Here is a 26,034-nt window from a genome sequence, read left to right on the forward strand (position 1 = left end):
TTGGTAAGCATTTGAAAAACGTTTTATAAATGTTCTATGTAGAGTCACGTGTGGTCATCGGAGCTCGGATGACCGGTCATATGAGCACTGCCTAGCTGGTCACGACGGTTTATTAGGTAAGCGAGGAACGGCATATGCGGTTCCAGACAGGAACACCATATGCGGTTCCGAGTCTCGTGTACTTGCGATTCAGTTTCAACGACTCCCTCCGGTCTGCTTCGAAATTCCTTCTGAAATCGCGTTGCTGGTTGCAAATCATGTCGCTGGTTGGAAATCACGTCCCTGGTTTCCGCCCGTGATTGCGGCGTCTTCATTCGCATCAGACATGTGTATACATGCCTACTGGTATATAACTACATCATGCCTTCCGTGATTCCTATCATCATCCAGCCAGCAATATCTGACTACCTTACATTGTCTGAACTGCTTTTTTCTTCACGCCACGACATCAATCCGCAAAAGCATTTATCCGTCCGACTTGACACTCCATCTCCCGCCCTTCTCTACTATGGCGGCATCGACGAACCAAGCCGCATGGCTCATCAAGGCCGACACTCCCCTACAGGTGGGCGACGCCCCATTGCCCGCGGCGGGCCCCGGCGAGATCGTCGTGAAGAATGCCGCCATCGCCATCAACCCGCTCGACTGCCATATGCAGGACTCGGGCGTCTTCGTCCAGCAGTGGCCGGCGATCTTCGGCTGCGATGTGGCCGGCGAGGTATATGAAACGGGACCGGACGTGCAGCGCTTTAAGAAAGGAGATCGTGTCATCGGGTAAGTTGGTTGATGTGTTCTCTTCTCTTGGGAAAAGAACCGCGGACTGATATTCCCATTGTAGGCATGCCATCAACCTGGCCAGCGGCCGCCCTCAGGATGGCGCTTTCGCTCTGTACACGGTCATTCCTGTGGACAAAGCAGCAATCCTCCCTGATGCCATCTCCTTCACTGATGGTGTTGTGGTGCCATTTGCGTTGGAGGCGGCGGTCTGCGTGCTTTCCCTCAAGGAGCCCGGCGTGGCCATGCCCGGCGTCGCTACACCGGCCCTCAACTTGCCGTACCCTTCGCTGGAACACCCCGTGCCATCCTTAGGCAAGACGCTCGTCGTGTATGGCGGCTCCTCATCCGTCGGCTCCATGACGACCCAGCTGGCCACCGCCGCCGGAATCCACGTCATCTCCATCGCCGGCGCGCACAACCTTGACTTCAGCAAGAGTTGCGGGGCGGCCGAAGTCTTTGACCACAAGAACCCTTTGATCGTTGACCTAGTCGTTAAAGAGGTTAGCAAGTCTGGAAACGAGTTCATTGGCATCTTTGACGCCATCTCCACCCCCGAGACATATGCCCACGATCTCGCCATCCTCGCCGCGCTAGGTGGAGGCCACCTCGCCTGTGTGCATCCTCCTCCTCCCGCCACCGACGTGCCTGCGAACGTGAAGGCGGGTATGATCTTCGCCATCAACGACGTCGCGGCCCCCGTCTGGAGGGACTACGTTACCCCCGCGTTGCAGGCTGGAAAGCTCAAGTGCCTTCCGCCGCCATCCATCGTTGGCAATGGCTTGGAGCATATCCAAGAGGCACTAAAGAGGTCCAAGGCCGGTGTTAGTGCAACGAAGCTGGTGGTGGGATTGTAGAATCGAGTATTTGCATAGTTCAGTTATATAGTTTGAATATGAAAAATATTTGAAACGGAAGTAGAACGGTATTATAAGCATTCTATATATGAAACGTATGGCCGACGGCTACGCAAGACTTACGAAACCCCCGTTCTAACCCTTCTTCAAAGATGACATCACCCCGATCATGATTCTCAGGAGGATAGAAACTTTGGTCGTTCTCATCGCCTCCTCTTCAGCCCCCGCGCTATGTCTCGCAGCCAGAATGTGCCGTGTATGGGAGCTCGGCGAGGGTGACTTCAGCTCATTCGAAAATTGGAGCGATGAAGGTGGGTAGGAATGAGACCCAGGAGACGGTTGTACCGAGGGATGGGATCATGTTGACGCATAATATCAGTGTTAGGCTTGAGAATTCCAAGGGGATTAGGAAAGACCATGTACGATATAGGTATACAGTATTGATTGAATACCCTGACATTACACCTAGTCAACTGTTCTAGTTTACACTTAGTCTATTAGCTACAAAGGCAGTTTTTAGAGGACTAACGATAAGGGCAAAGTTGAAGAGTAAGTTCTAGAAACAATATTAGTAACTAGCCGTCGCTCTTCTCGAAGTGACTGGTCATTGCCCTCTGACTAGTCGTCACCCTTCCTAACTAGTCTACACCTGGGTGACTGGTCTACATTCGGCAAGTTGTCTTTCCATCTCTCAGGGATAACGAGGACACACGTTGTAACGCGAAGAATCATACGTGTGCTTCTACTTGCTATGTCCGCATTGAAGACCTTTGGAATGTCTCTTTTACCTAATTGTTAATAATTTAATATGGGCACCTTTTCATTTAGGGGTACCTATCCAGAAAAGCACCTACGAAAGAAGTGGCACATTTTGTAGGACTAGAAGGGCATTCGCCCACGTTACGTGGCACAAATTCTTATATTCGGGCTGGATTTTAGGACGAAAATAGAAGTTTGCTTGAAAATTACACGTAGGCCGCGCGGAAAGACTAAAATACCCAAACCTTCGGCCATGATCGACTATCGACGCCTGGATCGGTATTCCTACGTGCATTGTGTCGCGGGTTCCTCACTTCCGAACGAGTTCACTCAAATCAATCGAATATGGGGAGTACTTCTCGGCGAGAAAGACGCAAGTGAGGGGCATCTGATGTCGAAGGAGCTGCAGGGAGTCACAGGGATACTCCACTAGAGGATGATGGTGGTTGTGTCCCCCCATCGATCGGTTTATTAATCATCAAGTCCCATGCCGCACTAACCAGACAGACTAGCATTCAGCTTCCTGCAGATATTAGATAATGGTAGGCCAAAATCACCGGGATGATATCCACGGGCCGGCCTCAATGTAAGCCAGAACAGAGATATAACTGGATACATGAAACTGAACAAGGCCGTTGATTGAGTCCTGAGTGCTTGAGAGGCTTGGAAGAAGGTAACTACTCTGTTCACGAGTACCCAATAATTCGTGAATAGTACTATCCTTTGGTGCCTGTATGCAGCAAGAGTACAGCGTGGACGGGAGGCTGTACCAAGAAGGCTGAACGTCCAATGAGTAGGGGCGCCCTATCGTGGTTAGCGATATTGTTGATAATTGGGACCGAAATCGGTGCATGTAATACAGGCCGGATGCGTAGTCAGAATGGGTCATGGAATAATGTAATTGCATTAAGGAGCCTAATACTCCAGGGTGAGAGGCTCCTATATATATGCAACCTAATGGAATAAGTCAAATGTGCCACTTGAATGGAATGTGCCGCTATCCGAGATGTCCAAGCCTTGCCTGACTGAACCAAACATCTGATACCAATACCAACTACTAGTAAAACAGGTGCTTAGACTAGTTGAAACTAGCTGATCATACGTTTGAGTCTTTGCATTAGATGACGAGTTTTCAGTGGTTTGGCAGGAGGCCTAAGCCAAACTACATCTGGGAGCTCCTATATTCTAACGGATATACAGTATTTGAGTATCTCTGGAGGTGGCCCAGCCAGACCGTATCAAAATGTTGCTACTCCTATGACAGCCGTGGTCGGGACTGAAAAAGAAATTTGGCAACCTCCGGGGCCTCAAAGGACACGACCGAGATAAAATAAAGATCTTATTGGAATTCATCCCAGCTACAAGCCATATTATGCGGGGAAGGTGATAAGGCCCGGATCAACCATAACGAAAAAGGGGAACCGGGCGCAGCCTCAGGAACCAAAGCGAGTCCCCTTTAGGTTTTAACCGGCGTCAATTCGGTTAATGGCGTGATCTTGAACCAGGAGCCCTGCAACCACTACTAAAAGCTCCGAGGCCCAATTGCCATCTGTCCGTCTGTGAAACGTCCGCTTCGTCTTTTGGGGACTCGTGGGACCTTTCAGTTCGATAAACTGACGATTTTGTGCGTACGACTTGAGGCGACTAGACCTGCGGAGAGCGGACGACTCTTCGGATATCGACCAGGGAGCCGGTGGTTTAGTGCCAGCAAGGTGATGTTTTCCCATGATCCCTAGTTCCGCCCGTGTTTTACAGACAGCTGATCGACAGGGCCAATGTTGGTTTTTTCTCAATCTCCTAGCGTCCTCTGTAGAGAGAAGATATGTCGCCCCTACCCATCGTTGGTGATCTATCACGTTCATGCATATGGTAACCTAACTACGATAATTTCTCACATAAATCACGACACCGAGGACCTTACCACAAATAGTAACAACCAACAACCATATATATATGCCTCGCCTTCTAGCAGTCTACCGACCTGAAATACCTCCCCTTAATCGACATCAGCCTCCACTACGCATCGATAGTCCACATAACACGATCTTTCATCATGGGTGAGCACGTCAGTGACCAGGAGGATAAGGTCGACGCTACTACAGGAGATCCTCTGGACAGCGTTGAGTTCACCCTGTGGGACAAGAAGCCGCCGATCAAAGATCCAAACCTTGCTTTATTCCACACCACCTCGACACCCATTCCCCCATACTTTTGGGGCGGTCGTTTCTCGTCTCGGAAGGGCGACTCAGTCTTCCCGACTCACGGAGGATACCACGAGGCGCGCAGTCTCATCGGCGATGGAGGTAATCAACGACTGGACGAACTGACATGCAAGGCCATCCAATACCTCTCCGATGTCTTTGGGGCCATCGATCAACCCGAGGTTGTCGCATCGAAACATCTTGCCCGTCTACGCCTTTCAAACGACCTTCAGCAGTGGAGAGAGGAGCAACACAAACAAAACAGAGTGCTTCCGAGCAAGGGCTACGGTCTGAAGCCCGTCTCCAAGGAGGTCTGCAAGCTTCTAGGCGCAGAGAAGTGGCCGGCAGCCCTCGTGACCCACGGGGCGCTCTTTGGCTGCGCCAACATGAATTTGTTCATGGGAGCATACGACGCACAAACACTAATGTCCAACTACCTGAACGACCTGGGATTCTATTATGAACATGGGTACCACAAAATATTTCCGGAATTTGAGAAACTTATCAAGAGTTCACTCACCGACAACCACGCTTTACAGACCCCCGGTGGTGCCGAGCGGAGAGTTGCGGCGGAGATTGGAATCAGGTATATCAAGGCCAAGGTCGAGCTGGAGGAACAGCACAAGGCCAAGGTCGGCAACCGCTCCGCGATCATGGACCGCCGCACTGCGCAGATCGTGTCACTCTGCGAGAGCAGCTTACTTACTGTGGCCGGAGAGGCCGTTGCACGCGGATATGACCCTGCTGGTGTCATGGCAGACATGGTCTTTAGCTGTCCAGCAACCGACGTCGTCGACGTAGGGTGTGACCTGCACAACTCCGAGATCATGAACTCGTTTTTGAATACCGCCGACTTCACTGACGCCGGGATCGTCACCGAGGAGAAGCTGCGGCGTGTCTACGATGCCTATTCTCACACCGGGGCTCGCACATTCGTCGACCGGTGGGCGGAGCCGTCTGCTCGTATGGATGCGCAGCTGTATAAGTGGCACATCCTTAACGATAGACATAGGTTCTATAGGCTTGCAGTGCTCGGCTACTCGAAGTCGCGCAAGGTCGCCACGGAGCAGCGCGAGGCAGATTTCGATGAGGCTTTCGACGAACGCCTCCACACGACAGGATTCAGTAGGCCTTTGATGTCTGCATGTGATGGTGGCGATCCATGCAACGCCGTTAGACGACTGGCCGAGCAGAGCGAGCTCTCCTCCCTGGTGCACGATGTATGGTGGTACTTGGTGACTGGTCCGATGGAATATGTTACCAGTGGCCAGGTAGACAAGGAACGCGAGGACGAGCTCGTCGACAAGCTGGGATGGATGTTAGCTTTTGCTTACTCCAAGGGCCTTTTCATTGAGTTGACCTGGCTATGTTCTCACGCCAGTCATCACGCATGGCAAGTCAACTATATGTTCGAGGCAGCCATGTTCGGAAGTCTCCTGGACGATGGGGCATTGGGTGGAAAGCTGGACAGAGTTGAGGCGTGATTTCCCGGCCGATCTCCACCGCCGATTCTTTCGTCAGGGAAATAGTGGATCAATCATGTTTTGGCATGTTCATGTCTGACACTGTGCTGTGCCACTTGGAGGAGCCGGCTTTGCTCAGCAATTCAAGAGCAAAATAGCATATGATAAGCACGGTCTAGGTCACGGAGTAGTCCTCCTATTTGTTGTGGTGCTATGCCTAATTTAGCCTAGCCCTTCGCTTATCGTGCTTCTTGTCCACATACGGCCGTATCTTGTGCGAATTTGGATATCGAGCTTTCTATACTATTTCTATACAATCTAGATTTCGGTCAGATATTCACACAACTTGAATATCTCAATTTTGTCTGTGCTGCGCGTTCAGTGGTCCTTCTATAATCGCGCAGCCTGGTATCCCCTTCATTTTCACCTTTTTGTACATATATAGACTAGATATAGACTAGATAGTATTTGAAAGACTCGTTATCAAGGCTTATCAGCTGCAAGCCTCAGTGTTACAACGTTTGAACTTCTGATCTCACTTGATATTGGAGCCACTGTAAGCTATCACCTTCATTACTACAAACGTCTTTCGACCGGATACCGTATTACTAATGATCTTGCTTAACTAGAAAAAAAAGCATACTAACGCGGTTGCCATAGTAGAAGTAGTTTACAACTATCACTCGGATGTCACTGTTTTCCTGCATTGGTCTTGAGGAAGGTTGAGTTCTGTCACGAGTCGCGGAGCTTGGAAAAGATTAACACACCTCTAATTCTGCGTCAATGGCTAGCGGCTAATTTTAGCCACACTAGCCTGTAGAATTTTGTGAAGTAGACGTAGCACTCACTATCTGTAGTTGAAAGAATGGTCTAAGTTTGCTTGCGCTTGCGAAGGTTTGTCTTAATTTCTCTTGCAAGTCACCCTGCTCCATTCTCCATTCTGTGGATGTGGCTGTGGTAGGAGGACTCGACGGGCTGCCTTCGGCTGAAACTGCCATGCTATTCCAGGCCTTCTACACTATATACTAATAAAAAATGCAGCGAATTTCCATATATCACCTTCTTCCCAGGTTTCGCTTTTAAATGTATTTCACTAAGAGACTGCGTTTTCGCGGACAGAAGACATACTAATTCGAGAGAGCGGGCGAGCCAATGTGAAGGACCCGGCGATGATTACTAGAATTGCAACATTCTACAAGGTTAAGATAATATCTAAATGTAATGGATCATCTGCAACCCAAATCTGGCAGGACAATCTGGAAGAGCCTTGCCCTCGTTCACCTCCTTGAGGCTTTTGGAACTGCGACTTGGCTTAAGAGATCTATCTTCAAGGAACGTCGAGAAATATTGTCGAGGAGCTAGGAGGACCTTTAGGAGGATCATGAGGAAGCATGGATAAAACATCCAAATGATCGCACTCAAGGTAGGGGGGTCAATTCAGCGATTGTCGCGTTGCAGGATTATTGTCAGGTGGCCATATATCCGGAGAAGATTAAACCAATAGTTTAGTGTTCTCAGAGAAGGTAAATATTCAGAGCGCACTCAAGCAGTAGTATTCAGGACGACTAATAGTCTCAAGATCCAGTTATTAATATAAGTATTGCAAATTGAGTTGCATTAATAATTAACTAACTAGCCGGCTTCTCCATGGTCTAGCTGTCAAGCTACAAAGTCATGATCTAAGTAGTAATGTGTGAAAGAAAAAAATGGGGCCAGGAGCTTATATACCCAATTAATCCCACTTATCTACGTGCCTATTCTAATATAAATGGGAAGTCAAAAACAGAGTAATAACTGAGTGGGTTGAGTCGCTCTGCCACAATATTTAATAAGTAAATATATAAGGTACTTATAACTTTTCGAAATTATTTTTACCTTTGTACTTATAGTTATCAATTTCCTTTCTCTAGTAGAAGAGGTTCAAGATAATATCTGCGTTTTTGTAAGGCATCATTTTGACCAAATTGACGAATCGCTATTTTGGCTTATGTCCATCATTTTCGCAGCGTCCGATATGAATCTATATCAAATTTGAGGCGTGTCGGCGAATTACATCAAGGTTAATAGTATACGCGCAGATCGCATTAAATTAGCTACTACCTAAGCAAACGCAAGCAAATAGACCAAATAGATCAAATAAAACAGTTTTATAATATAGTACGATTTATTCTAGTACAGTAATAGTATTATACCTACCTACCTGCCTGCCAGCTTGCGCACCTCAATTACCTGTATTCCTATGTGCTAGATCAGTCTCTACCGCTATCATTTGTATAGGAGGAGCCTGCCTTTGTCATAAGTGATTTTTTTAATAATTAGCTCTAGATAAGCCTTATGATTTAATTAATTTAATATCTTTTACTTGTAAATTAATTAAAATACATAATTAGTAGAGACTCCTTTTTTTTTTTTTTTAAATACCTACGAAAACGTATATAAATAAGATACTTAGATATAAAGAAAGTTTATCTGGAGAAATATTATATAAATAACTTCAATTTACGTGTCGTGGGCCGTTGCATTTGTATATATAAGTATAAGGTTTAGTCTGTTTTGGATAATTATACTGTATTCGGTATAATATAAAATTGCATAGTAAGCGAGGTGATTCAGTTTGCCGGGGAAGCCCCGAGACATCTCTTGCATATATGCGGTAGATAGACATCCTCCCCTGTAAGTGTAACCATTTTTTGTTGAGCCGTTGTCTCAAGAAAAGACCCATAGAAATGCTCCATCAAAGGATCAGATTGTGGTCTATACAAGACGGCACAGGCTTACGTCTCCCCTGCCTAGTCCGCTGCTATAGACGCACACTGGCGTGACGCTGACTATCACCGCATCTATGATAGATGCCAAGTACAGGTACAGCAACCGATAACGAACTTCTAATTGGCAATCTTTTACCATCTACAAGCTGCAAAGGTTGTATGCTAGTATGTATGCAAGTAAGATGAGTCAATTTAAGTGCAGGAGCTACTAATCGCGCGTTTCATTCTGTGTCATATGTAGAGCTTTTCCGCTGCAGATAGGATTTGTGTTAAAGGGCTTTATTAGATTTAGAGTATTACCTAGAAAGTGCGCACGTTTAGAGCTAATTCTTTTTTTACGCACGTGGAAATCTTGCGGTTCGCATGTTCTACCAGGTTGTAACGGTTACCGGGTTGCTTGGGGTAATTTACCCGGACTAATCTGAGTCCCGCAATCGTATTACTCTTGGGTTTTACCTCCGCATTGGCGATACTAGGGCTGAGAGAGATACCGATATAATTAGCTTGCTTACTGAATTACCCTGGTATTTAGATAGCAGTTGCATACTTTAATACGTAGTACCAGGTCAACTTTCTAGGGAAAGGGTCTCATATAAAGATTCCTGCAATGCCTATACTTCTACCCTGGGTGAGAATCCTAAAATCGATCGGGGATCTGTAGCCTTTTTGTTGAGGCCTTGTCACAATGGACCTTTCCCGAAGCCCTGGCAGAGCGCTTATACAAAATGAAAATGAAGATGGTGTAGAGATCATCGAAACGGTAGGATTGTCCGAACGGTCGTTAGAGCTGAGCTAACGAAGAAGCTCTGCATTGATTTTCGAGATCGGTTGTTAGTCGCTCTTTCTAGTACATGTCAAAGCGACTTTAGCGAAGCAAAGAAGGTTGTCGAAGAGAGACTCAGAGACATATTGGATGCAGCTTCATCCCTCTCCTCCACAGAAATTGCTTATCACGACGCGAATACGAGCTCTCTGTGCAGCTCAAATGTCCCCGAGGAGGCTATTTCAACAGTCAGCATCGATGTTGGGTTTGATCAACCTATGTTGGACTGCTCACAAAGCCCGCAGAGCACGCCATCAGTTACCGATGGCACTGTACCGACCCAATATGAAGACTTTGGTGGTACTAATCAGATGACTGTGGAGAATCCTGCATGCGTAGATATGTTTGGAGCTGAGACACAAAATACAGGTCATATTTCTGGCTCTTGTTTACAGGCTTCGTCATTTGGAGATGTTTCCATGAACTCTCCTGATCTGATTGATTGGTCTTCACAAAATCCTAATTTCCCAATCACCCAGGATCATGAGAATCTTTTTGCTGAATACTTGGCCCTTTTTGAGGGTGAACCGAATTTCGATGATTGGTTGTCCACGATGCCGTCGTCTAGTTCAGAATCGCAGCCTAGCCCCAGTGATGGCCATTCAGCAGGTGATACTCTCCAACTCAACCAAATGCACCCGGTTTCAAATAGCCATGTTGCTACAAGTGTCACTTCAGTGTCATCGCCGGATACAAATTCAAGAAGCTCGCGGTCTATGAACAGTGACTTACTTGGGCACACCCCATCGAGTCAGTCATCAGTTTTTGAAAGCCCCAGTAGCATTCAAGAGCCTACACCTGCGAAGTGTTCACAAAGAAGCCCCAGAAAGCAAGTTTCAAGACGGACCACAGACACCGCGCCTCGTGACCAACAAATCAGACCGCGGGTCAGTAGAGCGAGCTCACAGCTTAGAGAGAGGTGCAATGTGAGCATGGTTCGGAACGAAGCGAGAGCTAGGCCATACACGTCGCCAAGGAATTTGAGGCGGATAGATCCCCAAGCAAATACTATATCATTAGACTCGAGTTTGGAATACGCCTTCGGTCGCTTTTCACACGCGGAAGAGGTCTTCGAAATTTTCCGACAGCGATTGAGCGAAGATAGGAAGCACTTGGCCTCATTGCTCGTCCGGCTATTCTACGCTGTTGGGAGCCCTGATGCCTTGAGGCAACTCCGAGATGCTCTGGATCTTGCTCGGAAGAATTGCATCATCCCTGCTTACAATGATGCCAACGACCTGGCCTCTACGGTCAGTGTGCTGGATCAGCTAGATTCCACGACGACACTATCACATATCCTTCGACGTTATCATCTCGTACGACTACTAGATCATCGCTCGAAACTAGAATCAAACCACAAAGCCGCCAAACTGGCCTCAAAAGGTACCAAGAGGAGACTGAAGTACGACTGCGCAAGGATAGAGATCATGAAAAGGGGGGCAGAAGCTAATTTCGATGCAAATACAAGATCTACCAAAGATAATCAGATCAAGTACCGATCAAAAACTCATGCTTTAAATGACCTTATGCGGACACTTTACCCGGACCTTAAGCCTGACTCAGAAGGCAGCATAACTGCTGCCGGGGGTGAGTATAACAGAAAGTTGACAAAGCTACGGAACCGATTGTCATGTGCAAGAAATTGGTATCAGTTCGAAGAAGAGTTTCCCGGAGCTATCCTCGCTTTAATACCGTGTGCTACCGGAGACCTCTCCATAAGTATTGACCAGTAAGCCACCGTTATCACCTTGCAGCTCATTGCATGCCGTATTCTGACCTCCTACAGAGTTGAAAAACTGCCTAGCGACGTCGTGAGGATATTGTTAGACTACCTCAAGGAACAACGTGGAGCCTTCTTGTGCAAAATGAGCCAAGTACTATCCAAAGACTTGTTTGATATTTTGACAAGAAGGAATGTCACACAAAAGTACAAGCTCGAAGAAACAGATGAGAACTCGTTGAAAGACTGCTTGTACGACGATGATCAACTGCTCGAGCTCTGCAAAACGATATGAAAGGAAGGGCTTGCATCAAAAAGCCGTGCTGGGATAGCGGAGGGACCCGGCCGTTGACTGGGACGGAATTCTCACAATTCTGTATAATCCTTGGTAAGATAGAAAACGTATCTAAACCGAGCTGGGCCATGTCTAACAAGATTTGTTGTAGTTTCAAGCAAATGCAAGGAAATCTTAAGATTAGACAGACTCTTCGAGCATAGTCCACGGCTATGGTAGTATATACAATGAATTGCTACATAATGAAAGTTATTGCTTTTTTAATTGTGAACCTATTCAGAGAAGCTGGACATTCTAATCAACCACTGATGGTGCCAAGCATCTTTATTGCCCTGATCGCGCCGCGAACCCAACCTCAGTTCATATTCAACATCTTCAATTGACTGTTATTCAGTAAACGATCGCAGTCCTCCTCTGTTGATAAGCCAGGGCGGTTATATCTTCATACTTTGCAGGTGTCTTCTCTGCCACAAACTGAGGTAATGGACCCACCGACATCTGTCTGTGAGCCTTGAGAAAAAAAGCAATGGATCGTCTTGGAAGCAGGTTTTCGTTACTCCGATTCAACATCTCCCGCGGTGCCGTTACCTGGTGTAGTCCTGCCTGCAGAAACCCATTCGTCCACCGTTCGAGGGTATCACCGATGTTGACGATCAACTCAGATAGGTCCTCTCTCGGTACAGGTACAAAGTTTGCTGGGTGATCCTTATCTTGGATTTCGAGTCCTCCCACATCATCTTGGGAGAGCAAAGTGATAATGCCAAAGTCGGTGTGAGGCCAGATACGACTTGTTCTCCCTTCTTCAAGAATCTTGACGGCTATCCCTGGGTAATGATTAAGACGGAGTTCACTGGCATGTCCTTGACACTTTTGGACGAAAGCGCCTTTCGGGAGATGCATAGAGATTTCTAAAGCTTCCATCAATGCGAGAGTGATACACTGGCTCCTGTCGAAGTAGGACTCCAGCCATGATTGGAAGCCAGGAATCAATTTATCGTCCGGCCATTTGTTAGGAAATTCCGTATCTTCTGATGGACCGATGTCAAAGTGTTCCTGAGGATTCAATTAGATTGTTGTGCAATACTAACTCTTGGAGACGTCAGCTAGGTGTACCTTCGCGTCTTGACGGCTTTCAATGTCTGGTTTGGTGAGGTTGGTCTTGCCTCCTGTGTTCAGTAGGCCAGTCTTCTCGGCGCCAAGTGAGCTCCATCCTCTTTGAGGTTTTGGACCATCTTCGTTGGCGATTCGTGCTTTCACTGAATCAGTCAGTTCAAAAAAGCGTCGGTTCTGTTACAGTCAGTGATTCGAATAGGCTACTATTTTGAGTACGATCCTACCTCTTCAAACATCCGTGATATCTCCTCTCGTGAGAACCCATGATTAATGAGCTTCACGAAGCCTGTACTTGCGAAACCTGCCAGTAGTGCCTTTGAGAACTCGTAGCGTTCGGCATCAGTTCCAGCATGAAACTTTGAAAAGTCAAGTGTTTCTATCTGCATGGTGAATATTTCTGTCTTCTAACGCGGAAAAATATAGGATATCTTCTAGATGAGCGACACTGTATCCTCGTATTTTATATCTACGAAGATGGGATATGTCTAGGGTGGAAGGGTCCAAACCAGTGCTGTGGATTTTGTCACGCCCGACGACCACACGCCAATACTGACCTGCTACATATCCACTAGGGTCGTGGTCGAAGTCAACAGTTGGGATAGCGCAGATATATTAGTTAGCTGAGGTGTATGTGTATTACAGGGCCCCAAACCCACGTTATGCTACTTCGTACACAACCTCTACCTCTTTACATTTTCACATTTCTACTTCGTAAGTACAAAAGTACCGTGTCTTGGGGCGTTCCTCCTGGAACACCGCGTTAGAAGTCTAAGCCCGGAACGGCAATATAACCCACTGTAACATACCTGCAAGGAGTACTTCTGTTCTAACTAATATAATCGTTATAATGAAGTCTAATGCGTAATTAAGTCCGAATTTTTTAAGTTCCTAAATAATTTGTCTCATGCTCGGGAGCTTTCAGATCCGCTGCGCTGTGCCTCACGTAATTCTCGATGATCTGCATCTGGAACCCTGGCACCGCCTCCCGTGCGGGAAAACCGAGCCGCACGTCGCGAGTGCGGGAGGGCGGCGCGGGCCCCATTTCACAGGCACAGGTCGGTTAGGGCGCCGCCACGGGCGGGCCGACGAGTTTACCGCCCGATAGCGCACGGGAAGTAAGCAGTGAAAAATATCTGCTCTATCTCTACTATAGGTCCCTATAGGTAGAATTATAAACAGGCATAACTATTATATATGATTTTAGTATATAATTAAGAACGTATATATAATTGTATACATAGGTTTATACCGTATATACATCCCGTGTATAATCACATGATAACGTCACATGCCCTATAGGCACCACTTGAAAAGTCACCCCCCACGGGGCCGCCATGGGTTGGGTCATCAAGGTACGCCTCCAAGCCATCGGAGGGCCGAGTGGCTTGCCATCTCCACACCCACTCATGGAGACCCATGCTGCACCCTTGCCAGTACGGGACAATACTCCGATTCTCTTGACGATCGAGAGAGTACTCGTATCCAGCGGACCAATGCGTGGTACGGAGGACTGTCGACCGCTTACGAGGAAGATCTTTTCGTTGGTTCGTGCAGCGTCGCACTCCGATTTCCAAACTTGCTTATTCAGCCTTACTCCAAGCTCTTTAGACTATAGGTACATTGAATAAGATGACATGACGCTACTGTGTATCAAGCGACCATACGTAAAAAGCCCAAATGCGTAAAAGCGTATTTTTACCAAACTCTCTAACCCTTTTATCTATTGGACATAACCGTACGACTACATTGCATCCTGCTGCGGACTGATCGAGGCGAAGTCTAACTTCCAATGTACAGGCACGTAGGAAGATCGTTAGTATAGCTAATGATCGTGTTCGTCCTAAAACGTCTAGATATAGTACAGGGTTTCTAGTAATATATAAGATTTTAGTAAGAACACAGTCAGCCCTTGGTAGCTCAACCATCTGTAACCTTTGGGACCATTAATTGGTCAACGATGCAGAGCTATGTCTTGTATAAATCCTTGAAAGCTGGTAATGCCGATTTTTGTACCGATTAGACGAGGAACCGATCAAATCGTCAAGACGGAAATAATGTTGCACAAGAATTCGTAATATATGCTTGAAAGGAGCACCTGCATATGGCCAGGTCAGTTCTATTCTGCAAATGGAAATCTGATATTTTAGCTTGATAGGTTTACATCGTATCGCCAGATAAGAACAGTCGCGGATCACATTCTACACTAAGTGAGCCTTCTTTAGTTAGAGACCCCTAAGGCACCTCCCACTAATGAGTGAAGCGCAAGCTGAAGCTTGTCGTGGCCGTACAATACCCTCTCAGGTTTCACTACTAGCGCATATCATAGTTGTCGTAATTATAGTTGCCATTAGTTTGTCACATCCTGCTATTAATCTCTGCATGTCCCCGAGTGATCCTCAATTCATCTGCATTCCAGACATCTACCCGCATCAAAATCCTTCTTTCTAGAGAGAAAACTCACATTATTCGCTTGGTCTGATATACGTTTCAAAACACCAGACAGAAAGTCTCTCCTACTATTGTCACAAAACTAGCGATGGTTTTTACATCGCCATCATGGTGTCGAGACATTCTAATGCCCATTCCAGACAAGGAGCTGGTGGGCGAATTTGCTATGAGAAGAGGGCATGGTCTCAACGACGTGTCTGAAGATAGCCCAAGCGCAATATGTGCTTACACTGGCAGGTCATACTCGATAAAGGATATCAGATACAACGTGAAGTGTCTATCAAAAAGCCTAGGTCAGGTGTTAGGTTGGGATTTCAATGAAGGTAGTCCCGAGGACAAAGTTGTCGCCATCTGTTCTTTGAACTCAGTATGTGAAAACTCCGGCTTGCGAAGAAGCGCACTTGATCCTCTCAAACCCGTGTATTATTGCTAAGATATCGGTCAGATTGATTATGTCCCTCTCACTTGGGCCATTCATCGAATTGGTGGAACCTGTCTGCTTCTTCATCCAACATCGTCGGCGGCTGAGCTTGAGAGTTTGATGAGAAAGGCAAATTGCAAGGCCATGTTTACTTGCAAGCCCTTGTTGGGTCCTTGTCAAACTGCCTTTACCGCGATAAACGGCAATCTTTCCAATCTTTTCTTGCTGGAATTGCCAGAAGAGCCGCCAGTCCCAGTATCCAACAGAACAATTTCCCAGCTGATCGCAGATGGGGAGCAATTGCCTGATCTGCAGCCTCTGAACTTGGAGGGCTTTAAAAGCAAGGAATGCCTGGCCTATCTATGCCCAACCAGTGGTACATCCGGGTTTTTGGTACGTACATATAATATAACTTGCGGATTGAGCTGCCAATGTCTAATATTATATCTTAGAAAATTGCAAAGGTATCGCACGCGAACGTAATGGCGAATATGCTGCAAGCAGTAACCATCGACGCTTATACGTTTGCTAGGCAAACGGATGTCAGCCTGGGAATATTGCCGCTCAGTCATGCTTATGGCCTTATGCTTCAGCATCTTTTGACTTGGAGAGGAGATTGTATCATCTTACATCCAAAATTCGATATGCAATTAGCTTTGAAATCAGTTCAGCAGTATCAAATTCGCAGGATGTACCTGGTAAGACTGACCACATGACCGCTAAGCCTAGATCCCAAGTCTTGCGAAGGTGGAGGTGATGGCTAACGAAGTCATAGGTGCCTACTATTATTGGTGCACTTGTCACGAACCCGATATTGTTCAAATATTTTGATCTATCTTCAGTGAAGCGTGTTATCAGTGGCTCTGCCAGCCTACCCGAACAGGTTTCTAAGGCGATTCTTCAAATATGTCCGGAATGGGAAATAAACCCTGGATATGGTACGCACTACGACGTGATCTTGCCATTATAATCCGTTCAGCTCACATATTTCAGGTTTAACCGAGGCATTTGTTTGCGTGTCATGGACTAGCCCCAATAGCAACTATCCTGGGTCTGCTGGTTGTCTCCTCCCATTAGTGGAAGCCCGACTTCTGGATGCTGATGGCACAGACATCACTGCTCATGGCCAAGCAGGAGATCTCCTCGTGCGATCTCCCAGTGTTATGCATAATTATCTTTGGGAGGACTCGACAGATACCGGAACTTTCGATTCTGATGGATGGCTGAGAACTGGTGATGTGGCAACCTTCCAAGAGAACGCCAAAGGCGACAGTCATCTCTTTATTGTGGATAGAAAGAAAGATATTATGAAGGTGAAAGTACAGCACTTGTCTACATACCTATCGGAACAGATCCATTCGCTAACGAATACCTTTTACAGGGCATTCAAGTTCCTCCTGTTGAGATCGAGGGACACCTTCTAGCTCACCCCGCTATAGATGATGCAGCGGTGGTGGCCATACCAGACGAAGATGCTGGAGAACGTCCATTTGCCTTCGTTGTACGTTCTCTGAAGGTCATGACAGACGTTGACGAGAAGACTCTCAAGCTGGCTGTAGCCAAACACATTCAAAACTCGCTGAGCGAGCCTTACTGGCTGCGTCAAAACATTAAATTCATCGAGGCTATCCCTAAGAGCCACAACGGGAAAGCTTTAAAGTTCAAGTTGAAGGAGCAACTCGTCACTGCTTAGATAAGGTTCTCCTATACTTTACAATCTGGATGTATGGGAAAATTCTTTGTACTAGAGTTCACGTATTAAATATAGCTCGAGTAGTACAGTTGCTTCAGGGTACGTGATCCGGATTAGAGGAAGCTGCAGTGCAACAAAAAATGCGTCTTATCACTCCTCGGTTCCTGGTGTCGTCCACATCAGACACCACTCTAAGGCTTCCCAAGTTGAAAGTGATTTAAATTCACCCCTTTCTTGAGAATTGTAAATGTCCCAAATAAGGTTTATGTGTAAGCTTGTCAAGCACTTGCACTCTGTTTTTAATAGCAAATCACTACACTAAAATAATCGTCCTCAACCACATGATCCAAGAGGACAGGATTATGAAGCTTCAAACTGACACCAAGCACAAAGATATACTCAATTGTTATCGCAACAGCATTATGGGGTGTTATTACTGCTAAAGTCTGGATCTAAGCCTGGAACTTATACTGTAAGAACTTCTGATTATCCTCCATACCCCCCATCAAGATGGAGTCATTCTTCTGTTGGTCGTGGGATTCTCTGAAATGGTCGAACTTGCGATCATGCCATGATCTTGCACTGATCAAATTCCCATGACAGTCCTCGAACACTGCCTCATCTTCAGGGCGCAAGAAATATGCCAGTGTGTATCTGTCTTCAGTTTGATGTGGGCCGACTGGCAGTACTCTGTGTATGATAGACGACAGTACACGGCCCGAAAGAAACCTCAACGAGTCACCAACATTGACAACTGCAAAACCTGGACGGGGCTCTACGTGACACCAACTCTCTGATGTGAGTCTTTGCAGACCAGACTGCCCACTGAGAAGAAATGTCAAGGTGCCAACGTCCGTATGCCTGTTGTGGCCTACGCCGTGTTCTGTTGTATCCTGCTTTGGGTATTTGAGAAAAGTGAGGTTCGTCCTGGTAACACTGCTATCTCTATGACAAGCTTCAAAGCGTTTGTTACCATGGCGACCCATCGCGTCCGACAGACGTGATAATATCATCAGAAGCATACTGTGGACATACTTCGCAAAGCGATCGAACACATCGACATTAGTTTCGACAACGGCGGGGATGTCTGGAGCGCCATCTCTGAGTTGATTCCACGAGACCTGAAAGTCATCAGTATCCGACAATGTGTAAATATCAACCCTGCAGTGGAATAATTTGGTACCTTGAAAGTCTCGTAGTAATCTGGTAATCCATCTAGTACTCCGGCAGAGGTTGCGACGGGTTCATAGCCGACAGTATCACTTTTGCGATCGTCGTTCATCTTTTGATCCAGAGGTTGGTCAAAGTAGGTTTTCATGATTTCAAGCAGTGCGTCATAGTCGTCCAGTAATTGTTTGTGATTCCGTAGATCCAAATAGAAGAAGCCATCATTCACACATGCTTCAAAAAGTCGTTTCGATTCTTCTGGATTATTGTCCTCGAGTCGAGATAAGGACAATGAAGATAGCTGTGAGTGTTCCGACTGCTTGATGCAATCCATTGTGTCCGCCGATATGAGTGAAGATGAACTTAGTCAAAGGAAGTCATACATCAAAGTAGTATTTGTATTAAAGGCAGATAGCTATCTGTCAACCTGAGCTACTGTTATCAATGGCATAAAGGCTTTGTGTAGCTAAGCTGGACTACCTTACGGATATCATCCCAGGCGAGCGTGGGTCAACTATGCATTTTCACAATTCGCACTATTAAAATCCAAAATAACTGTAAGATTTCACACATTCAAGCCACGTAGCTTCCTCGTCGTATCACTCAATTGACTATCGAAGAATCCTGTGCACCACTCAAATTGTAGCGTTTGACTAAGACTGCTGCAAGTGCGACATCGGTGGGTGCAATTGGATGATATAGGCATACTTTAACTTAATTTAGAGCCCCATACTAACATCATACTTGGCACCTGGTTCATAGAGTAGTGTAGCCCGGAGAAAATTCGAGACCTTCCCTATTTTGGATATCAGGGGGCGGGCTCATGGTCTTACTCCAGACGAAGTATCTTACCAGCCCTTGAGATATAAATTGGGAGCGCTGATACAATCTTCGCATGATCACTCTCATGCCTAATTCAAGTCCATCATTAGGAATTACCGAGTAAGAGTTATCATTATCATTACCATGGCAATTCAAACACTCGACTATCGAGACTTCCAGCATGGCAGTCCGGAGCAATACAAAAAGTTTTGTCACAACCTTTGTGACACTTTGTCAACCTGGGGCTTTGCTAAGATACGAAACACATCTATTCCAAACGCTGTCATAGACGAGCTCTTTTCATATGTGAGTCTAGCACGATCACAATTTCATGAGACCGGCACTCTAACTTATCTTTAGAACAAACGCTTCTTTGCCTTGCCCGACGAGATCAAACAGAAGGCGCGTCACCCTGCAGCACCCAATCCGCATCGAGGTTGGAGTGCTGTCGGGCAAGAGCAACTCTCGAGAATCGCTGGTTTTGAGAAAGACGAAGAGAGCGAGGGTTTCGTTCCAGAGTTCCGGGTAGGTCAATGATCGATAATTGGTTCATGGACCGATGAGTGCTGACTTTGGGTGCAGGAATCTTTTGATCAGGGTGCAGTTAATGATGAGCTTTTCCTCAATCGTTGGATCGATGAGGGTGACTTGCCAGGGTTTCGAAAATTTATGGAGAATTACTATGATATGTGCTGCAACTTCCACACCCAGCTCCTTCGAGCAATCTCGGCCGGGTTAAATCTTCCTGAAGATCTCCTTCTATCAAAACATCAGACCGATGCTAGTGAGCTTCGCCTAAATCACTACCCTTCTATACCTTGCGAGGACCTGAAATCCGGTATGAGGATTGGTGAGCACTCAGACTTTGGAACCCTTACACTCTTATTGCAGGACTCTGTTGGTGGTCTACAGGTTGAGGATCAGGAAAATCTAGGCACGTTTATCCCAGTGGAATCGAACAGTATGTACGAAGTTATTATTAATGTCGGCGACTGTTTACAACGATGGACAAACAGGCAATTACGATCGGCCAACCACCAAGTTCATTTGCCTGAAGGCAAAAGCGCCAAATCGGGTGAGATGTTGGCTGATCGCTATTCGGTGGCATATTTTGGCAAACCAGACAGAAGCGTGCTGGTTGACTCACTCCCGGAGTTCTGCAATGGCGGGGAGAGCAAGTACAACGATCATATGAATGCGCTAGAGTACAACCAGACAAAACTACTACGTACATACGCGTAGAAATAGGACGGAATATATCTTATATACCGCATTTTGCTGCACATGTTTCAATATATACCACATATTTTGTTGCTTTATTTTTATATATTATAGTTTGTGTGAGTGAAGTGTATTATAGTATAAGATAGGGTCTAATAGAAAACTCTACTATTTTAGATATAAAACCAGCTTTTATACATCGTATATAATAAATAAGTTAACAAAGCGTCTTGTATATAAGATTATAAGATATATTAAAAGTAAGGTGTGGTATTTGAGATATATGCAGAACTCTATAGTTAATAAATATGCGATGATCTGTTAGACTCAACGAATGCTGTAAACGTTCAACAAGGGCCATTAAGCCTTGTCGGAACAAACACATGTTCCTTGAAGTTTTATACTTATTACTTCAAGTATATTACACGAGTAATTCATACCAAATATGGCGTCATCCATAGCAGCGCTTCTGTCCGCCCCATATTATTTTCGTATGCCACGCGATTAGAAACAGTTCAAAAGACATACTAATTACCAAGGCTTTGAAATCAGTTTTGATTCAATAATACCTGGGCTATATTGTAGAATGCGAAAGTCTACTCAAATTTCTTATACATAACACACACATCCATAACTGTACATCAAAATTCACCCAGCCAGAGTGAACAGAGAACACCCAAGGACGATTGAGCAAAGCCCACAAACTATGAAGGCAGCAAATTTCCCTCTCCCACCACTTCAGGGGGTAGGTGAGTTACTCGCCTCACATACGTTGATTGACACTTCTAAATTGACGTACCTTTCAGATTGGGATCACCTAGGATTTGAACCTGTTGAAGGTAAGAAGATGCTCATAAGCCTATGCTATAATATGTGTCTTTGTACTAATTGAATTGCATTTTGACTCTGACAGTCAATGGCCATGTCGAATGCACCTTTTCAAGCAAGACAGGCAGCTGGACAGAACCAGTATTCGTTGCCAATCCATATCTTCCAATCCATGGCCTTGCACCAGGCTTGAACTATGGGCAACAAATCTTCGAAGGAATGAAGGCCTTTCGAAATCCGTCTGGAGAAGTTCAATTATTTCGACCTGATCAAAATGCTCTGCGGTTTGCACGCTCTGCCCGTTGTGTCTCCATTCCACCGGTACCTACCGATTTGTTTCAGCGAGCTGTAAACATCGCAGTTGGCATGAATACAGAGTACGTACCGCCTCACAGCACAGGAGCGTCATTGTACATACGACCCATAGCATTCGCCTCAAGCCCGACTGTGGGGCTGTTCCTAGCGACTCAATTCATGTTCTGCGTGTACGTACTGCCTGTGGCGCCTCTTCACGGCAAGGGCATCGACAAAGGGGCCGACGTGCTCGTGATCGAGGATTTTGACCGTGCAGCTCCCCTAGGCACAGGAAGCGTGAAAGTGGGAGGCAATTACGGACCTGTGCTAGGATTGATTGACGATGCAAAAAAGCAAGGGTTCAATCTTACCTTACATCTTGACTCTCTCAGCCACAGTTTGATCGATGAGTTCTCCACGAGCGGATTCATCGGCGTATTGAACGATGGTGAAGTTCCAATACTTGTGGTATCAGACAGCCAGCAGGTCGTGCCAAGTATAACCGTCGACAGTATCTGCGAGGTGGCGAGAGCGTTCGACTGGCATGTTGAAAGGCGACCTGTGAGTAGCATTTACCCAATAAATCTGTCTGCAGACTATTACACCCCACTGACAATCTCATAGATCTCTTTTTCGGAAGTGGCTCGGTTCTCGGAGGTGTATGCCGCTGGCACCGCCGCGGTTCTGGTACCCATAGGATCGATACTTCAGCGGTCAACTGGCGAACATATCATATATCCCGTTGAGTACTCATCCTCGAAATCTTGCTTTTCACGATTGTCCAAAGCGCTCCGAGACATACAGCAAGGCCTGGTATCCGACGATAGAGGCTGGATAAAGTTGGTCAGCAAGCCATAGAAGTCGTTCTCAAAGCTAGCAATCGACAGCATTATAATAAAACGATGGGAGTTTTGTATAGGCTCAAAGAATCGTCATTGTACAGAAGGCTTCGAGTACTGATGTTGTGTGTGAAAGAAGCTCGAGTTGACTAAGCGCTTGCTTGGCTGTGCATAGTCTACATCAAAAAGCGACTGAGCTTATTCATCACAATGATACCAAATGGGGTTGTAATCTGAAAAAAGTTGCGTACTCTTGGAGGCTACTCGCTGCATCTTTGTAGGTACTGTAGTCACAATTCAACAGAGACCGATCATATATTTAACCCCTGCGCCATAAATTTGACATGTGACAAACTCAGCGGGCCGTCGGCTCCTGTCAGACCATGTGACCTCTAACTGCTTACTCAACACCGCCCTGGCCTAAATCTCTGCTCTCTAACAGTCTTCTCCTGTTCAGGCTTCTACCATCACATACTTGATCTTACCAGCTCCACTATGGCGCCTCAACGGACCCCGTAGGACCGCTGATGATCTCACGCCCACAGGTTGGACGTTCTACAGACGCCACGCCTATGACCGCCCTGGAAATGTCACGTTCCCTAATTGAAGGGATGGGCTCCATATCTGGCCGGGTGGCCCACTCCGTGAATAGTATATGTAATCACCTATCGTTTCAGACAACACTTGATCCTCTGCTTAGTAGTACCCTCCCAGAGTTTGAAGACCATGCTTGTTTAAGATCAGACTTACTTAGTGCCTTGCTTAACAAAAGCTGTAAAACAGCTACATATCTGAGGTATTGACCTGGTAGTAGTAAATCATACCCACCAACAAGACTAAGAAGGTCCATTCGAAATTCTAAAGATTACTTGGATTTTGCTAAGGTATCACAATGTCAAGACCATCGATGTGAAGTGACATCTTGCCTCGATCACAGCCATTCTACTAGCCCTTTTTTGTTTTGGAAATTACATTTAAGCCCTAATCCATATTGTGGAGTAATATGAAGTCCGCAGACGGAAGATACAGTATGGCGACTTGCTGTGCAGGTGGACAGAGTCTTTATAGCAAATATGGCGAACGAGCGCCCGACATTCAGCTTCCAGACCGACAGTGGCCATCGAAAAAACTGACCAAGTCTCCAATCTGGATGTCTACAGATCTCAGAGATGGAAATCAAGCGCTTCCAAATCCGATGGTTCGTACCTTCCCTAATAATACCTGCAATACGGATCCATTCGTTCTTTACCGTTTAGAAACACATCATACTGACTGACCGTCCGACAACTTAGACATTGCAGCAGAAATGGCGAATGTTCCAACTTCTGGTATCAATAGGATTCAAACAAATCGAAGTTTCCTTTCCTTGCGCGTCACAAACCGAATTCGACTTCACTCGCCAGCTCATAGAAACACCAGGCGCGGTGCCAGACGATGTGATACTTGAGGTCCTTTCACCATGTCGAGAAGAAGCTATTGCGACTACAGTGCGAAGTCTAGCGGGCGCCAAACGAGCAATCCTGTTCCTCTATTTGGCCACCAGCGATAATTACCGCGAGACTGTACTTCAACTAAGCGAAGCAGAATGGTTGGAACAGGCAAGAAGATGCGTGGAATATGCTCGTTCAATCACGAAAGATGACCCCGACAACCGCACACTGTGGTCTTTTGGTTTCGGGTTTGAGGATTTTGCCAATGCCCGTCCAGAAGCAGCACTACGCCTGGGAGAGATAATCAAGACCGCCTGGGGGCCATCAAACGACAATCCTGTGATATTGGGTCTCGCTACAAGTGTAGAAGCAGCGACACCAAACGTCTTTGCAGATCAAGTCGAGTACTTCTCGCGGAACATTACCGAGCGAGAGAAAGTGTGTATCTCTATCCATACTCATAATGATCGTGGTGGAGCTATCGCTTCTGCAGAGCTGGCTTGTTTGGCCGGTGGCGACCGTGTTGAAGGGTGTCTTTTTGGTAATGGAGAGCGTGCTGGCAATCTTGATCTCGTCACCTGCGCTATGAATATGTTCACTCTAGGCATTGAGACCGGCCTTGACTTTTCTGACTTACTCGAGATCCGTCGGGTCTACGAGGAGGTCACAAATCTTCCTGTTCATCCACGCCAGCCGTATGCCGGGGACTTCTACTTCAGAGCTTTCGCTGGGGCCCATCAAGATGCGATTCGAAAAGGCCTAGCAAGACGTGGTCGCTTAGCAGCGATGCCATCTCAGACCACAGAAGGCATGATCAGCAACAGGACATCAAAATGGCTAAAAGCCAGTGGTACCTGGCGAGTGCCTTACTTACCTCTGGACCCAGCAGACCTGGGAATTTCCTTTGACTGCGTCATTGGAGTGAACAACCAAAGTGGCAAGGGTGGCGTAGCTTGGCTGATCCAGCAAGGATTAGGCTTCAACATACCCAACGAATTAGCTGCTCATTACAGTCGAATGGTTAAGAGCAAATCAGGCTCGCTTGAACGTGGCTTGGCAACAGAAGAGATCTGCGATTTGTTCCTGGAAGTCTACGATCTGAAAAGCTCATACAGTACTCAAATGCTCGAACGTCTTCACAGCAACTTCAGCCAGATTCCTGGTTTGCAACAAGAGCTCGAAGATGCTACAGCACTTGCCAACAACGCAGCCATGGTTCTGTCCGAGACATTGGGCATTGACGTCCGTTGCACCGTGGCATTATCACATGTCATACCATCTCATGATGGAGGACAACCCTGGAATGTAGCTTTTGTGCAGTGTGAGATTGGGAAGACTGCCCACGGTCTATGGGGCGTCGGTGTCGGCCTCAATAGAGACGCAGCCGTGAATGGGTCTCTCGTCTCAGCGGCGCGAGTAAGTCGAATCTTTCGCTTGATCTAGGGCTAAACGTTTGCTGATGATCATCACAAAGTCATATTCCAACATGGATGAGGCCACGACTAGGTATATAGAGACTAGGGACACTAAAACAAGTGTTAAAGCTATGGTGCAACCGCTTTTACTTTAGGTGGTTGTGGTCAGAAAGCATCAAGTCTTTTCAAGAAAGGCGTTAATACCATGAAATCGCTATAACGCTAGCATGATAGGCGCACAAGTATACCGCAATATTGTAGATTTATATTGGTTGTGGGCGTGAATTCAGTGATTATTGTCTAAAAATGAATGTAGCCTAATTACCGTGGTTTCTAACCTGTTCATGTGCGGAGTTTATATAATCTCCAAGCAACAGAGGTACAACCCGCTACGCTTTATAGATGGGGCATGTCATAGTAAATAACTAGCAATGTCTATAATATATAAAGTCAAATATTGATGATAATATTTACAGCTATTTACTAAGGCCCCTAACTAAATACGACCAATACAATAACCTTTATAAACTATATTTAATTACTAGAACACGCTAACTATACTTTTTAACATCTTAATTCACTCCATACTTTACTTGAACCTAACCATACATGGGGTGCGTGGCACAGACTTCTCACGTATTGCAGCTTGAAGAATATCACGATGGTAGTACATAAATGTGATT

At 46.2% G+C, this 26,034-nt stretch overlaps 9 protein-coding genes across 9 annotated transcripts; 7 read left to right on the forward strand and 2 right to left on the reverse strand.

Annotated features, from left to right (window-relative positions):
* Nucleotides 1-508: 508 nt before the first annotated feature.
* On the forward strand, nt 509-1,631 carry BP5553_08796 (Uncharacterized protein; the record flags this gene model as incomplete). Its single annotated transcript, XM_032017419.1, has 2 exons — nt 509-774; nt 839-1,631. 2 exons carry the CDS (start codon nt 509-511, stop codon nt 1,629-1,631), a joined length of 1,059 nt encoding a protein of 352 aa, XP_031866062.1.
* Nucleotides 1,632-4,443: 2,812 nt separating this feature from the next.
* Nucleotides 4,444-6,075, forward strand: BP5553_08797 (Uncharacterized protein; the record flags this gene model as incomplete). Its single annotated transcript, XM_032017420.1, has 1 exon — nt 4,444-6,075. The coding sequence occupies one exon, from the start codon at nt 4,444-4,446 to the stop codon at nt 6,073-6,075; it is 1,632 nt and encodes a 543-aa protein (XP_031866063.1).
* Nucleotides 6,076-9,507: 3,432 nt separating this feature from the next.
* On the forward strand, nt 9,508-11,660 carry BP5553_08798 (Uncharacterized protein; the record flags this gene model as incomplete). The annotated part of the gene is made up of 3 exons (XM_032017421.1): nt 9,508-9,582; nt 9,627-11,374; nt 11,432-11,660. The coding sequence occupies 3 exons, from the start codon at nt 9,508-9,510 to the stop codon at nt 11,658-11,660; spliced, it is 2,052 nt and encodes a 683-aa protein (XP_031866064.1).
* A 390-nt stretch (nt 11,661-12,050) lies between these two features.
* Nucleotides 12,051-13,159, reverse strand: BP5553_08799 (Clavaminate synthase-like protein; the record flags this gene model as incomplete). Its single annotated transcript, XM_032017422.1, has 3 exons — nt 12,051-12,713; nt 12,774-12,947; nt 12,998-13,159. 3 exons carry the CDS (start codon nt 13,157-13,159, stop codon nt 12,051-12,053), a joined length of 999 nt encoding a protein of 332 aa, XP_031866065.1.
* A 902-nt stretch (nt 13,160-14,061) lies between these two features.
* BP5553_08800 (Acetyl-CoA synthetase-like protein) lies at nt 14,062-17,335 on the forward strand (the record flags this gene model as incomplete). Its single annotated transcript, XM_032017423.1, has 9 exons — nt 14,062-14,317; nt 14,863-14,882; nt 14,929-14,980; nt 15,308-15,588; nt 15,667-16,035; nt 16,095-16,340; nt 16,418-16,580; nt 16,636-16,961; nt 17,024-17,335. 9 exons carry the CDS (start codon nt 14,062-14,064, stop codon nt 17,333-17,335), a joined length of 2,025 nt encoding a protein of 674 aa, XP_031866066.1.
* Nucleotides 17,336-17,787: 452 nt separating this feature from the next.
* BP5553_08801 (Clavaminate synthase-like protein) lies at nt 17,788-18,836 on the reverse strand (the record flags this gene model as incomplete). The annotated part of the gene is made up of 2 exons (XM_032017424.1): nt 17,788-18,456; nt 18,519-18,836. 2 exons carry the CDS (start codon nt 18,834-18,836, stop codon nt 17,788-17,790), a joined length of 987 nt encoding a protein of 328 aa, XP_031866067.1.
* A 632-nt stretch (nt 18,837-19,468) lies between these two features.
* Nucleotides 19,469-20,566, forward strand: BP5553_08802 (Clavaminate synthase-like protein; the record flags this gene model as incomplete). The annotated part of the gene is made up of 3 exons (XM_032017425.1): nt 19,469-19,630; nt 19,685-19,849; nt 19,907-20,566. The coding sequence occupies 3 exons, from the start codon at nt 19,469-19,471 to the stop codon at nt 20,564-20,566; spliced, it is 987 nt and encodes a 328-aa protein (XP_031866068.1).
* A 685-nt stretch (nt 20,567-21,251) lies between these two features.
* BP5553_08803 (putative branched-chain-amino-acid aminotransferase) lies at nt 21,252-22,525 on the forward strand (the record flags this gene model as incomplete). Its single annotated transcript, XM_032017426.1, has 4 exons — nt 21,252-21,294; nt 21,352-21,384; nt 21,459-22,228; nt 22,292-22,525. 4 exons carry the CDS (start codon nt 21,252-21,254, stop codon nt 22,523-22,525), a joined length of 1,080 nt encoding a protein of 359 aa, XP_031866069.1.
* Nucleotides 22,526-23,536: 1,011 nt separating this feature from the next.
* Nucleotides 23,537-25,506, forward strand: BP5553_08804 (putative 2-isopropylmalalate synthase; the record flags this gene model as incomplete). The annotated part of the gene is made up of 3 exons (XM_032017427.1): nt 23,537-23,704; nt 23,799-25,352; nt 25,411-25,506. The coding sequence occupies 3 exons, from the start codon at nt 23,537-23,539 to the stop codon at nt 25,504-25,506; spliced, it is 1,818 nt and encodes a 605-aa protein (XP_031866070.1).
* Between the last annotated feature and the right edge of the window lie 528 nt (nt 25,507-26,034).

The sequence above is a fragment of the Venustampulla echinocandica genome, assembly GCF_003357145.1.
Source record: "Venustampulla echinocandica strain BP 5553 chromosome Unknown scaffold_9, whole genome shotgun sequence".
Classification (NCBI taxonomy): Eukaryota; Fungi; Ascomycota; class Leotiomycetes; order Helotiales; family Pleuroascaceae; genus Venustampulla; species Venustampulla echinocandica.